Source organism: Oratosquilla oratoria, chromosome 32, assembly GCF_046742065.1.
Source record: "Oratosquilla oratoria isolate Oo_2021 chromosome 32, ASM4674206v1, whole genome shotgun sequence".
NCBI lineage: Eukaryota > Metazoa > Arthropoda > Malacostraca > Stomatopoda > Squillidae > Oratosquilla > Oratosquilla oratoria.
Window position 1 is genome coordinate 230660 of NC_134808.1, and position 17322 is coordinate 247981.

The 17322-nt window shown below is 39.8% G+C and overlaps 1 protein-coding gene across 1 annotated transcript in view; it reads left to right on the forward strand.

Moving 5' to 3' along the window:
• Positions 1-2085: 2085 nt before the first annotated feature.
• LOC143041740 (2-oxoisovalerate dehydrogenase subunit alpha, mitochondrial-like) overlaps positions 2086-17322 on the forward strand; it is a 118686-nt gene continuing 103449 nt past the window's right edge. The window contains exons 1-2 of the mRNA XM_076213752.1: positions 2086-2242; positions 6093-6257. Of these exons, the coding sequence (XP_076069867.1) occupies positions 2150-2242; positions 6093-6257 (258 nt within the window). The 5' untranslated portion in view covers positions 2086-2149. The remainder of the gene's footprint in view (positions 2243-6092; positions 6258-17322) is intronic.

Genomic DNA, 17322 nt, shown 5'->3' on the forward strand with positions numbered 1-17322 from the left:
CTTAGTGTTATTGTGAGTTTCATTTCCCTGGCTTGTCTGAACCATATCACGACAGGGGATGCGTGGTAGTATACCCTTTGCCGTCTAGGCTACGACGTCACACATACCCAACTAATCACCGTTCGTAAATAAGACACGCACATTACCAAGGTCTAAGTAAACAGGTCTAACCGCTGGAGCAGTTCTGCGCAGCTTCTGACGTCAATTGGATGCGTCCATTTTCTCTTTGTGATACACTGAAGAAAACTGTGAAACGCCAAGGAAGACAGGAACTATAATATTTTATATATTATATATATATATTATATATCATATATATTATATATTCATATATATAGACAGAAACTATGATATTTTATATATATTTATATATATTTTATATAATATTTGTCAGAATATAACTAATTGAGTGGAGCGGTGCGAGCGAAGGCGACGTCATTTTCGAACGACGGACCAACTTCAACTGACAGCTATAGGACCCGCTAACCCCACTTTGAACAGCCAGGTGACGTTCACGGGCTCGCTGCGCCAACTCCCTCGAAATTCGGTCGGAAGTGGTTAGACCTTATATTCTTAGATCTTGCACATTACAACGCTAAATTTCTGATATACGTCGCTAGTCGATATATTTTTATATACTGGCCATCGTTATAAATATGATGGCCAGTACAAATGACGTTCATATTGAGTATCAAAGCTAAAAAAAAAAAAATCCTGAGTAATGGTATGAGTATTCATCTCAAAGAGCGAGTGGACGTTCGTGAATTCGAGTACTAGCGTTGGTAATTGGATTCTTCAACTTTCCTCGGATTCGTGGGATCCGAATTCAGTACTCTGATGAAAAAATAATGCCCATAATAAGGAACATTACCAACACGTCGTCTCTCACTTTTATTTTTTTCTCCACCAATTCCATGTCATATTTCTCTGTCTCTTTAGGTTATTTCCTCTCACCGGTTACTTCTTTCCGATTCGTGTTTTCATACATCCAAGATAATATTATCGCCAAAGACCTTTGATTATAGTTTACAAGGATCATATACGTGTTAAAATGCTTATCAATGTCATATTTATTACTTAATCATGCCAAATATGAATGAATTGATTGGTTATAACTATAAGAAAAAGAAAGTCATATCACTTTATGAAAGTTTCGATTTGCTGGCAGAAATGGGAGCTTTCGCAGTCAGGCTCGTAGATTCCTATTAGCGCTAGAATTTTCAATTGTCTCGGAATTAATGAGGCAGAGGGGTGACTTAGCTAATTTGGAAACCTATATTTAAAAAAAGATACGCCATAAATATTTGCATAAATGTATTTAGAATTAAAAACATGACTCATAATGTTACAATTTTTACTTACTGGTATGTGATAAGGCTTTGTTAATTTAATTATAAGGTAAAACTAAAAATAGGTACTTATTTTTTAATTGTTTTTACTGAAGTAACTATGAGCACTAAAAATAAGAGGATATCGATTTGGGTTTGTGCATTCTATCTGAGAGTGTTGAAAAATAATGGATATCACTGTCACGTCCTGTATATATGGATAATCAATGAGCTAAAAAATTACAACAGTGGTGGCGGACGTACGAAGTTAATAACAGTTTTGTAAAATATATCCTCTTAGATCTGCTGGGAGCTATTTTCAAACAAATATGACTAATTATACGTGTGCCGTGGCAATCTGAACTTCAGATTCAAGAAAAAATAAGAGGGAGACAAAGTTTATCGTATCGAAAAAATTAAGTTTTCGATGTAAAATTATATTTTCGATACATTACATGGATTTGCCTATTGCTTGGTGCATTCAAATGAAAGTATATATCAGTATACGTCCATTGAAGTCGATAGAAAATGACAAATTGTTTGGCTTGATACAATTATAGGCTGTTTTACGAATATCATCTGTGATTATAAATAGAGGCTCAAACAATGTCATATGCCGTTTGCAATCATGAAATTAATTGACTTAAATTTCAGACACAATAATGTACAACGATACACCTCTGTAAGCTTATAAAACTTGCCCAAAAAAGTATTTATTTTCCGGCAAGAATTACAAGATCTGGCGGTGTCTGGTATTAACTTGCTCACTGCGAAAGCTCTATTCACAAACCAACTGCAAGAACCAGTTATTTGCAATAAACATGGCGATAAGACTAGGTACCTGGTACGCAAATGTGGGGAGAAGGGTATTTCCACTCTTCGCAAGAAATGTTATTAGAATTGAACCACCCAAGGTAATTTCCTTAACAGAAAGGTAGAATAGTATGTCATTAATATTCTTCATTTATTATTTTATAGAGAAGCAGGTGTCGGCAAGTGTTAGACCTACTTAGCTGCTACCAATATGGTGCTATAGTATAGGCAGAAATAGGTATTAAGGCATTTACAGTGGACGAATGTCTGAAGTGTAAAGGGTTCAGCTTACCTGGCAGGGCCATAATATTTCAGCAGTATGTTTCAACAACAGGACGTAATTATTTACTGAACTGGCTGATAGAGCGTACCCTTAAATCCTAATTAGTCTATTTGCCATTTGGCATAGAAGACTACCTTGGGTATACGGCTGCTGTATTTTCTAGATAGTAGAAATTGTTTGTTGATTGTGGGGTGTTTGAGATGTTAAGTAGATTCAGCTGAAGAGTTCATCTCCTAAAGCAATAATGAGTTTGCTCTTAAATTGTACAAGTGATTGGGCTTCTACGTGAGATGTAAATGTTCAGTGTCTGGCTACTCGATGTGAAAAGAATTTTCTGCAGACTTTAGTGCTAATTTGATGTGCTGAGGATGAGTTTTGTATTGGTGATCTCTTGTGATAGGATGAGGAGAGGAGTAGGATGTTTATGGGATGGATGGGAGAAAGACCATGAACATTTTTGTAGCACAAAATGATATAATTCCTAAATAGTCTGCCTTTGATGGAGAAGAGATTTATTGTTAAATGTTCAGAGTAAGGTAAGTCACCAAAACCAGTCACCTACTTGGTCCTATGCTGGACTGACTCCAGCTGATACGTGTCACCCACAAATCCAAGATTCCAAACTGTTGAGGCAAAGTCCAAGGTACGCTGTTTAACCAAAATGAAGAGAGTAGTCATGAATTGTAGGGAGTGGCACAATGTAGATTTGAGCAGATTGATGGTAACTCCTTCAGCCTTGTGCACAGTATATGACTATATCTGATGTGTTGATGGAATCTGAGCTGGGAGTCAACAATTAGACCAAGATCTTTGTGAGCAGTCTTTGGAGTGATGGGAGAGTTATCCAAGAAGTAAACACTTGTTAACTCAATGAGTAATACAGCAAATTTAAAGTCCCAGGATGTAGGTGTGGCAGACAGGGTGTTGATAGCTTCCTGCAAGGTTGGGCCTGGGGATAAATTAGCCAGGTGAGGATTTAGCAGAAAAGTGGTGATACAACTTTAGGTCATCGGCAAAGAGTATATATTTGTAGGATAAACTAGCTCCAAGGTGGTTGACAAAGGTCAGGAACAGAAAAAGGACCCAGGACAGAACCCTATAACACTCCACTGGGGACAGGCTTAGGAGTATTTTTTTTTTAGAAGTGCACACCTATTAGAAAATTGGTATTATTTTAGTTGTACACAGCTACATGATATAGTAGGTAGGTCAAACACCACCAGAGGCGCCATCGTCGATGAGGAGCCCAACAGCGCGTCATTTTATGCGCACGCCATGCAAACGGCCAAATTTACATACCGCCGGATATTTCATTCATACAAATGTTATACGAGTGTATTTACTACGATCGTAGTAAATTTCAAACAATTACATCATCAGTTACATGTCGGTACATAAAAACATAAGATAAACATGGCGGCTTGCATTCAGCAGTAAATCGAAAATTGGTTTATGTTTCAGCGTAAAAAATGAGCTAAATAAATTCAGAGTGCGGGCAACTAACCAAAAATAACGAAAACTACAAGTCTCGCGGATTATTCTTATACCAAAATAAAGGCAGCGTGATACGGTAGAGCTGAGAAATCGGTGGTACTAATTAGTTTTTTATTCTATCGGGTCGGATTATCGGATAACAACATCAACATCCATCCCGCCATCTTATCAAACTTCACTCTATTAAGTTTCTTACTATTATGTTATTAGTGTAATAGACTTATAGTTGAATTATTTGAACTATTTTCTTTAAAATGTGTGATTTTCATGTAATTTGATCAAAGAGAAGTTACGTTTTTATCCTCCGTAATATTACGGACCACAGCTACGATTCGTCCTGCCCGCTATGATCACTGGTGGTATGGATCAAACTACACTATTAATTAAGTTTGTTACTATTGTGCTATTAGTGTAATAGCTTGCATATAGTTGAATTATTCAAACTATTTTCTTTAAAATGTGTGATTTTAATGTAATTTGACGGTATTCGTAGCTGTGGTGGGTAATTTTGCAGAGGATAGAAACGTAATTCTATGATCAAATTACATGGAAATCACACATCTTATAGAAAATAGGTCAAATAATGCAACCATATATTAAATTTTTATATAAAATTGTGCCTGTCAGTAAAAACCGTCATTGTTTACGTTTGATCGGCGATTAGTCAGACCGCACGTTTCGGCCCGATTTTCTGGGAAAAAATAGGCCCGATTTAATTCCATTCAAAATGCAATATCTCGAGAACTAGGGCAGCTAGATGGATAATTCAAATTGCATTATACTCATAGCGACTTTTTGCATCCCATGAGAACTACTTCAGCTCAAATATCAGGAATTTCATTTTCATGTTGACCTAGCTAGATATGGCACTAGAAAATTAAATACGTAAAGTATAATACATGAACGTCATATGCAATTTTCTTGGCAGAAAAAAAGAACTTGCTCCAAGCAAATTTACTAACGAAGGAAGCTGCTAGGATACAGTATGGACGCCATGCCAGTCCAGTCACTATCAGATGACAGCTTTCATGTTGTGGACTGGGTGTTCTCCAACTCCAGGTGACATTAATAAACACTGTTACATACAATAGGGCTTCCTTGGACTTTATGAGAGAACATGGTGTTCTGCTGTCATTTGTTAATTGCCCGAGGTGCAATAATAATCAGGCCATCAGCATCTGTGACGATGACAACAGCCTAGATGATCTTTAGAATTTGAGGTGCTGAATTACTAAATGTAGGTTGGTTAGGTTAGAATAGACTAATTCAGCCCTGTGTAACCTGCGGCCCTTTCTCCTAAAAATAGATAAGCTATAGTGCGGCCCTCAGAGAGGGAGAGAGAGAGAGTGTTACCAACTAAAGCCCACCGAAAGTTTGACTAAATTCATATTCTTGTGTACAATTTTCACCATATTTTTTCTATTTCATTCACAAAGGTACAGATTTTAATTATATCAGAACAGAAAATAACTTATTACTTGAAATTTTTAATTATTAGATTGAGTGGTCCTTGGCTGTCTTTCATTTGCTAATTAATGGTCAGGAAAATGTCTGTTTGATAATTCTTATGTTAATGATCCCAGTTGACCAATATTAAGTAATTATTTATGTTTGTACATTATAATAATAAGGTACGAGCCTTTCATTTGCTCATTTATAGTAAGGAAAATACATTTGTTTTGGACAATTCTTATTTTTGTGATCCCAGTTTTGAATAAAATCACTAACAAACTAATTGTCTATCTTTATCAGTATAATCTAACACAATACGTCTTCGATTGAAGTAAATAACATGAAATAGTAAGGTTATGTGGCCCTCCATACCAACAGAGTCGTGACTAGTGGCCCTTTGGGAAAATAGGTTGCACACCCTTGGACTAATTTATCATCCTTTCATTTCTTCAACCTCAGCACCCATCAAAACAAACATGGCGTATCATTCAACCGCTGCAACTTCATTTGTTAGAAATAGGTTCTAGCAACTTTTTTTGTTATTGATTTCTGCCAAGAAAATAGCAGATTACATTGATCTGTTATAATTTACAAAATTAACAATTAATTTTCTATTTTACTATTTTACTATTAGAATTTTGGTGGGAATAGGGTCATTATTTGTATGTGTATATAGGGATGCTGTGCTGCATTGATATACCTAATGCCTTGTTTGATTTCAGATGCTTTGCTCTTCTATGACTGAAGATAAGCCCAATTTTCCTGGGTCACGTTCACAATGGACAGAAAAGCTAGAATTTGTTCAACCAGATTTATACGATGGAATCCCTGTCTATAGGGTCATGGATCGCAATAGTGATGTCATAAACCCAGATCATGATCCACAGGTTGGTTTGGTGATTGGTATAGAATAGTTTGGATGATCTAAAACATTCCCCTTTCCTGTGGATTTACCTTTGCAAGATTCAATCTGTAGGATGAGAGAAGTATATGAGAGGTACAAAAAAAGGGGAAGTAAAGCATAAGATAAAGGAGGCAAAGAGGAGAGTAGATGTGAAATGGGATAAGAGTACATACATACATATACCAAAGGCTTTTTCCCCCTTACACGGGGGGTAGCCAAAAAGAAAAAAGCATAGAAATCACTCCCACCCATTTCATTTCCCATATATTCCACTCCCCTCCACCCCCTCCCTCCCTCCTATCTTGGCACCTCCTGGATGACGGGTCATCCCTGCATCTTGTCCACTGCCCTGGGTCAGAAGCAGTGTCGCAAGACACAGCACATCCAGAGCAAGGCCGCTTCATAAAATTCGGCGACCCCCCCTCTCCGTCCCCTTATGCAGTAAAGGAGAAGACGGGGAGAAATCCCTTCAGGCTGCGTCAAATTTTTTCTCATACATACTTCCTCACCCCCCATCCCCCACCCACTCCCCCTCATGCATCACAGCCTCATCTATACACAACCCTTCTCCATTCACCCCTATCTTCTGTCCTCTCCTGTCCTTCCTCTACAGACATTCCTTTCTTTTGTAAAGCCCCTTTCACCCCATCCATCCATCTCGTCCTAGGACGCCCCCTCATATTCACTCTTCCACCTCTGCCCTCCACACTTCTTTTACTAATCTTTCTTCACTCATTATTTACATGTGTCCAAACCATCCTAATACTCTTTCATCAACCCTATCTCCCAGTTCCCTTTTCACCCCTGTTCTCCTCCTCACCTCATTTCTCACTCTATCCAGACTAGTAACCCCTATCATACTTCTTAGACATTTCATCTCAAACACGTTCAAACTCCTTCTCTCTTCCTGTCTCATGTTCCATGTTTCTGCCCCGTACATTGGTGTTGGCACAATCACTCCTTCATATAACCTCCTCTTAGCCTCCATTCCCAGATGTCTATTTCTCATTACACTTTTTAATCCACCAAGGCATTTACTCGCTTCTCTCAATCTACATTCTACCTCCACCCCCACTCCTCCCTTTCCTGTCACATTCGCACTCAAGTATCTAAAACTATTCACTTCCTCCAGTTTCTCACCCTTAATGCTCACTTCCAGCCTACTGTCACTCTATCCCCTTGTACATCTCATCACCTTACTTTTGCCCACATTTATCTTCAGCTTCCTTCTTTCACACACCTTCTCAAACTCTGTCACTAACTTCCTCAATCCCTCCTCTGATCCTACTACAAGCACAGTGTTTTCAGCAAACAACAGCTAGCTCACCGCCCACTTTTCTCCATTTTCTCTAATCATCTCCAACCCCTGACCCACTATCCTTGCATTCACCTCTCGCACCACCCTATCCATGTAAAGATTGAACAGCCAGGGTGACAAAACACATTCCTGACGAAGTCCCACCTTTACCTCAAACCATTCACTCTCTCCATTTCTAATCCTAACGCAAGCTCTACTACTCTCGTAAAAACTCTTGACTGCACTTAACAGCTTTCCTCCTATCCCATATATCTGCAATACCTCCCATAGAGCCTTCCTGTCTACCCTGTTATAAGCCTTTTCCAGATCCATATAACAGAAAATTTTGAAAGTAATAAAAATATATTATGGAAGGAAATTAATATAGGAAGGGGAGGCAAATCAAATAGAGAAGAAAAGGTAAAAGGTGCAGATGGAGAGATGATAATGGAAGAGACAGCAGTCAGAGGAAAATGGGCAGAATATTTTAGGGAGTTGCTAAATGTGAAGAGGATAGGAAGGGAAAAGTAGTTGCATTAGAAAACAATAAGAAAATGACTGATGAATGAGGAAAATGGAGAAGAAATAAGGAAAGATGAGGTGAAAGCAGTTATTAAAATGATGAGAGCAGGTAAGAATAAGACAGCTGGGTTAGATGGGTGTCATGTGGAGTGTCTTAAAAAGGTAGGTATAATGATGGTGGACTGCCCGGTGAGGTTTAAAGTTTGTAAAAAAAAAAAAGAGGGTAGAGTGCCAGAGGACTGGAGGAGTGCCTGAATAGTTCTGCTTTACAAGGGAAAAGGATAAGTGTGAGTGAAGTAGTTTCAGAGGCATCAGTTTATTGAGTGTAGTTGGGAAGGCTTATTGGAGGGTTTTGATTGAGAGGATTAGGAGAGGAACAATGTCGATTTGGGACAGGGAGGGGTTGCATTTATCAGATTTTTGTGGTAAGGCAGATATCTGAGAAAGCTTTAGGAAAAGGTTAGGATTTTTTTGGACCTATATGGATTTGGAAAAGGCTTATGGCAGTGTAGAAAGGATGGCACTGTGGGAGGTATTGCAGATATATGGGATTGGAGGAAAGCTGTCAAGAGCAGTTAAGAGTTTTTACAAGAGTAGTAGAGCCAGTGTTAGAATTAGAAATGGAGAGTGAGTGGTTTGAAGTAAAGGTGGCACTTGGTGTTATGTTGCCTTGGCTGTTAATTCATATATGGATGGGGTGGTGTGAGAGATAAACACAAGGGTAGTGGGTCAGGGCTTAGAGATGGTTAAAGAAAATGGAGAAAAGTGGGAGATTGCCAGTTGTTTGCTGACAACACTGTGCTTGTGGTAGTATCAAAGGAGGGATTAAGAAAGTTAGTGACAGGGTTTGGGAAGGTGTGCAAAAGAAGGAAGTTGAAGAAAAATATGGGTAAAAATAAGGTGATGAGGTGTACAAGGGGAGATGGTGTCAGCAAATTGAAGTGAGTATTAAAGGAGAAAAATTGGAAGAAGTGGGTAGCTTTAGATACTTGGGTGTGAATGTGGCAGGAAAGGGAGGAGTGGAGGTAGAAGTAGAATGTAGATTGAGAGAAACAAGTAAATACCTTGGGGATTAAAAAGTGTAATGAGAAATAGACATTTGGGAATGGATGCTAAGAGGAGATTTTATGAAGGAGTGATTGTGCCAGCGGCACTGTATGGGGCACAAACATGGAACATAAGAGAGGAAAAGTTTAAATGTGTTTGAGATGAAATACCTGAGAAGCATGGTAGGGGTTACTAGGCTGGATAGAGTGAAAAATAAGGTGAGGAGGAGAGCAGGGGTGGAAAAGGAGCTGGGAGATAGGGTTGATGAAAGGTATTGGGATGGTTTGGACACATGGAAAGAATGAGTGAAGAATGATTAGTATAAGAGGTGTGGAAGACAGAGATGGAAGGAGTGAACATGAGGGGGGGTGACCAAGGATGAGATGGATGGAAGGGGTAAAATGGGCATTGGAAAAGAGGGGGATGTCTGTTGAGGAAGGATGGGAAAAGACAGAATATAGGGGTGAGTGGAGGATGGTTGTATATGGATGAAGCTGTGATGCATTGAGGGGAGAGGGTGGGGGATGGGGGGTGAGGGAGTATGAGTGAATGATATTTTGATGCAGCCTGAAGGGATTTCTCCCTATCTTGTCTTTTTCTGTATGAGGGAATAGAGAGGGGAGGGGTCGCTGAATAAATGAAGCGGCCTTGCCGTGAATGTACTGTGTCTTGCTGCATTGATTCTGATCCAGGGCAGTGGGCAAGATGCAGGGATGACCTCTCATCCAGGAGGAGCCAAGAAAAGAAAGAGGGAGGGGTGGTGAATGGGAGTGGAGCATGTGGGGTGGAAATAGGTGGGAGTGGATTTATGCCTTTGATCTTGGCTACCTCCCTTGTAAGGGGGAGAAAGCTGTTGGTATATGTAAGATTCATTCAAAGTGCAATGAGAAATAGGCATTTAGGAATGGATGCAAAGAGGAGATTGTGTTGATAGCACTGCATGAGGCAGAGACATGGAATTTAAGAGAGGCTGAGAGGAAAAGTTAAAATGTATTTGAGATGAAATGCATGAGAAGTATGGTGTCAGTTACCAGGTTGGATTGAATGAGAAATGAGGAGGTGAGAAGAATGTGGGATGGAAAAGAAGATGGCAGATAAGGTTGATGAGAGAGTATTGGAGATGTGAAAAAAATGAATGAAGAAGGATTAGTAAAAGATGTGTGGAAAGTGAGGTGGATGGAGTGAACATGAGGGAGCAACTGAGGATGAGATGAATAGATGGAGTAAAAGAGGTATTGAGGAGGAGGGGGATGTCTGTTGAACAGGGAAGGGAGAAGGTGGGAGATAGGGGTGAGTGGAGAATGACTATGCATAGGTGATACTGTGATGCATGGAAGGGAGTGGAAGGGGGATATGGGTTTAGGGAGCAATTATGTGTGAATGATATTTTGACACAGACTGAATGGATTTGCCATTTTTCTGCATAAGGGGGGCAAAGAGGGGGGTTGCCAATTAAGCGAAGTGGTCTTGCTGTATTGCTTCTGATCCAGGGTTGTGGGTAGGATACAGGGATGATCTGTCATCCATGAATATCTAAAATGGGAGGGAGGAAAGGGTGGTGGATGGGAGTGGAATGGGTGGGGACTTTGGCTACCTCCCTGGTAAGTGGGGAAAAGCCCTCGGTATATAGATAGAAGAAGAATTTTGTATGCCTTGTTCTTACATTCCATTGGGAACCACTTGTGCTTTTCCACCTATCTATGACTTGGATTTTAAGTGAGTTTCAAGACCCTCACCCCATGTACATTTTGTCACTTCCCCACTACATTTACTTTCAGCATCATTCTCTCACATGTCTACCCAAACTCCACCACTTAATTTTTTAGTCTGTCATCTGACTTGGCTTCATGTGCAGTGTCAGCTGGAAACAACAACCAGCTCACTTCCCACTTTCCTTCACTGTCAGCATCCCCCTTGCTTAGTATCCTTGCAGGTATACTTTACTGCCCCATCCTTGTACACTTTGAACAATCATGGTGATATAACACAATCCTGGTGCAGTCTCAACTTTACCTCAAACCTTTTGCTGTATCTATTCCCTACCCTTATGAGTACACAAGCTATACTACTCATGTAAAAACTTGATCATCCCTGACAAACTCCCCCTCTCCCAGACATCCACAATACATCCCACAATTCCTGTGTCAACCTGATCATACACTTCCAAATCTATAAAAGCTCAAAAGAATTTACCCATTGCCAAAAATATTTACATTTTTGTTTTACTATGACAAATTTATTTATGCACCCTCTTCATTTCCTAAACCAACACTACTTTTCTTTACTTCCTCTGTTCCCCTTACAATTCTTTCAGTTCATAACCTCCCACTCCTCAATTATACCTCTACAGCATGGTTCCCAACAATCCATAAAGTGAATACAACTTTCAAATCTTACAGGATGGAATACTGAAAGTAATACAGTAACAGGACGTACCAAAACCTCCCCAGTTGGACACGTACAGAAATCAAAATCATTCCCAATTGGACACCTGCCTACAGATATCAAAATCCTCCCCATATATCTATCACACTATCAGATATCAGCATTAGTAAGGTAGAAGTAGTCAAACAGATTGAAAGACTTAAAGCTACAAAATCCCTAAGTCCTTAAGAAATTTTTCTGAGAGTGCTTAAAGAGCATAAATTTTAAATTTGTGACCAGTTAACAGAAATATTTAATAAGTCAGTAGACACTGGTTTTGTGCCTATTGCTTGGGGGAAGGCACACATTGTTCCTATTTTAAAAAAGGAAATGACATCAGTTATAGATAAAATGTTTGAATCAATAATAGTTAACCACTTCCATACGGTGACGCCTACGTAGGCGTCATGAGGAGCAAGTGGGTACGCGATGATGCCGACGTTGGCATCTTGATTATATTTATTGTAGTCGTACCTATGTAACCTCCATTCTCTCTAAACTGGCTTCATCATATTTGCTATGGTTATCAAAGTTCACAGGTGAAAGAGAACGAACGATTGAGCACTGACTATTTTTTATAATGCGATTATTATGACGCAACATCGCATGTCGGGCAGCTAATGCTGCCAGACGTGCAATGTGCCCGGAGTGAAGAGGTTAATAGACTTGGAGATCACATGGAGACAAAATTTGATTCATGACTCTCATACACAAAACTAGAGGGAGTTGAGTGACCGACAATGTAACCATCTTTGTATCTATTTATTTTATTTTTTCATGATCAGTGACAAAAATGGAAGAAAAAAATGAAGGATATAGGTAAAAAGAACCAACAAAAAGATGTCTAGACATAAGTATAATTGAGTCAACACTTGGAGTCTTACTGAAAAAAACGTGCCTGAACGAGACCCCAAAGACATACCAAAGGTTTGATAGAAATGTTTTCTCAGGATTTAACAAGGATAATAACAATATGTGTAGAGGGATAGATATGTATAGAGAACCCAGGTTTAAAAATATAACAAGAAATAGGGAAATCAATGAATTGTTAGATGAAATAATTGAACTCAAAAGTGAATGCAAAAGTATATACAAAGAAGTAGCCCTATTAAGAAAGGCCAATGAAAATAACAGGGAAATAGATGAGTTGAAAATGGAACTAATTAGGATAAAAGGAGAAAATAAAAGATTGAAAAATGAAGATATGAATAGGAATGAGGCATTAAAGAAAGATGAAGGATATACAGGCAGTGACTGAGAAAATGGAAGAAAAGATCAAAGAAAATAACTTCCAAGAAATAAAGAAACAGTGGAAAGTAGAACAGGAAAGTAAAAAATGATCTTTTAAAGAAATAGTGGAACAGCAGGTCAAGGAAGGAAAGGAAAGGTCAAGCAGGCTAAGGAAACGGTAATCCAAGTGATTTAAGAGAAAGGTAATTTGATTAGGGATACAGTGGACAAAAAATGATGCATTGTAATCTATGGTATTAAAGAAAAGCATGATGTTCCTAGGTATCAAAGAGAAAAAGAGATCTCTAAAGAAATTCTGAAAGGGATTCAAGAGGAGGGACAAAGTCAAAGAAGCTTATAGAGTAAGTAGATACTCAAAAGAAAAACAATATAGGCCACTAAAAGTAAAGCTTAGGTCACAACTGGGGTAAGAGTATGACAGAAAATTTTGAAAGTAATAAAAAGATGTTTTGGAAAGAAATTAAGAGGAAGAGGAGGTGAATCAAGTAGAGAAGAAAAGGTAAAAGGTGCAGATGGAGAGATGATTATGGAAGAGAAGGTAGTAAGGGGAAGATGGGCAGAATATTTTAGGGAGTTGCTAAATGTGAAGGAGGATAGGGAGGGAAAGATAGTTGGAGTGGGAAATGCTAAGAAAATGAGAGTGATGAGTGAGGAAAATGGAGGAGAAATAAGGAAGGATGAAGTGAAGGCAGTTGTTAAGATGATGAAAGTAGGTAAGGCACCTGGTCTGAATGGATGCCATGCAGAATTTCTAAAAAAAAAAAGGAGGCACAGTGGTGGACTGGCTGGTGAGGTTATTTAATGTTTACTGGAGAGAGGGTAGAGTGCCGGAGGACTGGAGGAGTGCCTGTATAGTTCCACTTTACAAGGGAAAAGGGGACAAGTGTGAGTGTAGTAGTTTCAGAGGGATTAGCTTGTTAAGTGTAGTTGGGAAGGCTTATGGGAGGATCTTGATTGAGAGGATTAGGAGAGTAACAGAGGGAGTAATTGGTGAGGAACAGTGTGGATTTACAACAGGGTAGACAGGAAGGCACTGTGGGAGGTTTTACGGATATACGGGATAGGAGGAAAGCTTCTAGGACCTGTCAAGAGTTTTTACAAGAATAGTAGAGCATGTGTCAGGATTAGAAATGGAGAGAGTGAGTGGTTTGAGGTAAAGGTGGGACTTCGTCAGGGATGCATTATGTTGCCCTGGCTGTTCAACTTGTACATGGATGGTGTGGTCCGAGAGGTAAATGCAAGGGTAGTGGGTCAGGGATTGGAGATGGTTAAAGAAAATGGAGAAAAGTGGGAGGTGAGCCAGCTGTTGTTTGCGGACAACACTGCGCTTGTGGCAGGATCGGAGGAGGGATTGAGGAAGTTGGTGACAGAGTTTGGGAGAGTGTGTGAAAGAAGAAAGCTGAAGATAAATGTGGGTAAAAGTAAGGTGATGAGATGTACAAGGGGTGAAAGGGGCAGCAGACTAGAAGTGAGCATAAAGGAATAGCTACTGGAGGAAGTGGATAGTTTTAGATACTTGGGTGCAAATGTGGCAGGAAAAGGTGGAGGTGGAGGTAGAATGTAGATTGAGAGAAGTGAGTAAATGCCTTGGTGGAATAAAAAGTGTAATGAGGAATAGACATTTGGGAATGGATGCTAAGAGGAGACTGTATGAAGGAGTGATTGTGCCAACAGCACTGTATGGGGCAGAAACATGGAACATAAGAGAGGAAGAGAGAAGGAGTTTGAATGTGCTTGAGATGAGGTGTCTGAGAAGTATGATAGGGGTTACTAGGCTAGATAGAGTGAGAAATGAGGTGAGGAAGAGAACAGGGGTGGAAAGGGAGTTGGGAGATAGGGTTGATGAAAGAGTATTAGGATGGTTTGGACACATGGAAAGAATGAGTGAAGAAAGACTAGTAAAAGAGGTATGGAAGGCAGATGTGGAGGGAGTGAACATGAGGGGGCGTCCTAGGATGAGATGGATGGATGGGGTGAAAGGGGCTTTGGGGAAGAGGGGAATGTCTGTTGAGGAAGGACGGGAGAGGACAGAAGACAGGGGTGAATGGAGAATGGTTGTATATGGATGATGTGATGCATGAGGTGGTGAGGTAGTATGTGTGAGCAAAATTTGACACAGCCCGAAGGGATTTCTCCCTGTCTTCTCCTTTTATGCATGGGGGCACGGAGAGGGGGGTCGCCAATTTAATGAAGCGGCCTTGCTGTGGATATGCTGTGACTTGCGACACTGCCTCTGACCCAGGGCAGTGGACAAGGTGCAGGGATGACCCATCATCCAGGAGGTGCTAAGATAAGAGGGAGGGTGGAGAGGGTGAGGAGTATATTTAGGGATGGAATGGGCGGGAATGATTTTATGCCTTTTTCTTTTTGGCTACCTCCCTTGAAAGGGGGAAAAGGCCTTGGTTTGTGTACAAATGATTGCAGAGGAAGTACTATCCAGAACAGCAAAACTAGCAAGGGGTGAACAACACAAAAATATATGGATAAAAGAAGAAATGAGCAATAAAGAAAAAGAAAAGAAGCTTTGAAATGAAGCAAATGAAAAAAGAAAGACTGAAAAGAATGATTTTTTTTTGGAAAGTGGTGGACCTGAGGCTGAGAAAATGGTATATCAGGAAAAAGGAAACAAAGCAGACAGAAAAAGACGAGAAAGAAAATTAGAATTAGCCTATACCAAAATAAATGGAATGATCTCAGGACTGAATGATCTAAATGACTATCTGGCATTAGAAAAAACGAACATAATGGGAATAGTCGAAACTAAATTAAAGTAATCTACCACCAAGTACTGTGGGACAAGGTCTATACAACTGTTGGATGAAGAATAGAAAGGAAAAACAAGGAGAGGTAGTATTATTTTTGACCAGGAAAGACTTAAATGTGACAAAGTTAACAGAAGGAAAAAAACAATGTAGAATCAATTATGATAAAAAATTAAAGCAACCAGATGAAAAGTAGAAATTTTGTAGTAGTGTATGTACCCCCCAAAATACAGTCCTGGACAGAACATGATCATTCCATATTGTTGAAAGATAGTATGAACTGACCGAGATACTAAAGGAAAGAGGAAATTCAGTAATTATGGGTGATTTTAACTCAAATATGTTGGGAAGAAATGACAGTAAAGGGTGAAGACATCTGGGGCAGCATGCTACTCGATATGACCATTGAATACACAATGACTCGGTGGATAAAGGAAAATACCAGATACAGAAACAATGAGACTGGATTTTATACTTACATCAGAACCGAAATTGTAGACAGATTGCAAAACACCAATAGGAAAGAGTGACCATGTACTAATAGGATTCAAACTAAAAGAACAAATAGACTTAAGAAGAAATGAGAAACATAGAATAGGAATACCAATGTACAACAAAATGAATTTTGAGAAACTTAAAAAATTCTTTCATAATGCAAACTGGGAAAAATTCCTAAAGGAAGAAACAAGGATGGAAGAGAAATGGAATATACTAAAAGAAATTTGTGAGGGAGTGAACAAATATGTACATATATATATATACCAAAGGCTTTTCCCTTTACACGGGGAGGTAGCCCAAAAGAAAAAGGCATAGAAACCACTCCCACCCATTCCATTTCCTATATATTCCACTCCCCTCAACCTTCCTCCCTCCCTCTTATCTTGGCATCTCCTGGATGACGGGTCATCCCCGCATCCTGTCCACTGGGTCAGAAGCAGTGTTGCAAGACACAGCACATCCAGAGCAAGGCCGCTTCATAAATTCGGTGACCCCCCTCTCCGTCCTCTCATGTAGAAAAGGAGAAGACGGGGAGAAATCCCTTCGGGCTACGTCAAATTTTCTTCTCATACATACTTCCTCACCCCCCCCCCATCCCCCACCCACTCACCCTCATGCATCACAGCATCATCTATACACAACCCCTCTCCATTCACCCCTATCTTCTTGTGTACACTCCCGTCCTTCCTCAACAGACATTTCTCTCTTTTGTAATGCCCCTATCACCCCATCCATCCATGTCATCCTAGGACGCCCCCTCATATTCACTCTTTCCACCTCTGCCTTCCACACTTTTTTTACTAATCTTTCTTCACTCATTTTTTCCATGTGTCCAAACCATCCTAATACTCTTTCATCAACCCTATCTCCCAGTTCCCTTTCCACCCCAGTTCTCCTCACCTCATTCCTCACTCTATCTAGCCTAGTAACCCCTATCATACTTCTCAGGCACCTCATCTCTAACACATTCAAACTCCTTCTCTCTTCCTCTCTCATGTTCCATATTTCTGCCCCGTACATTGCTGTTGGCACAATCACACCTTCATATAACCTCCTCTTAGCATCGATTCCCAGAGGTCTATTTCTCATTACACTTTTTATTCCACCAAGGCATTTACTTGCTTCTCTCAATCTACATTCTACCTCCACCCCCACTCCTCCCTTTCCTGCCACATTCGCACCCAAGTATCTAAAACTATCCACTTCCTCCAGTCTCTCTCCCTTAACCCCTTCCATACGGTGCCGCA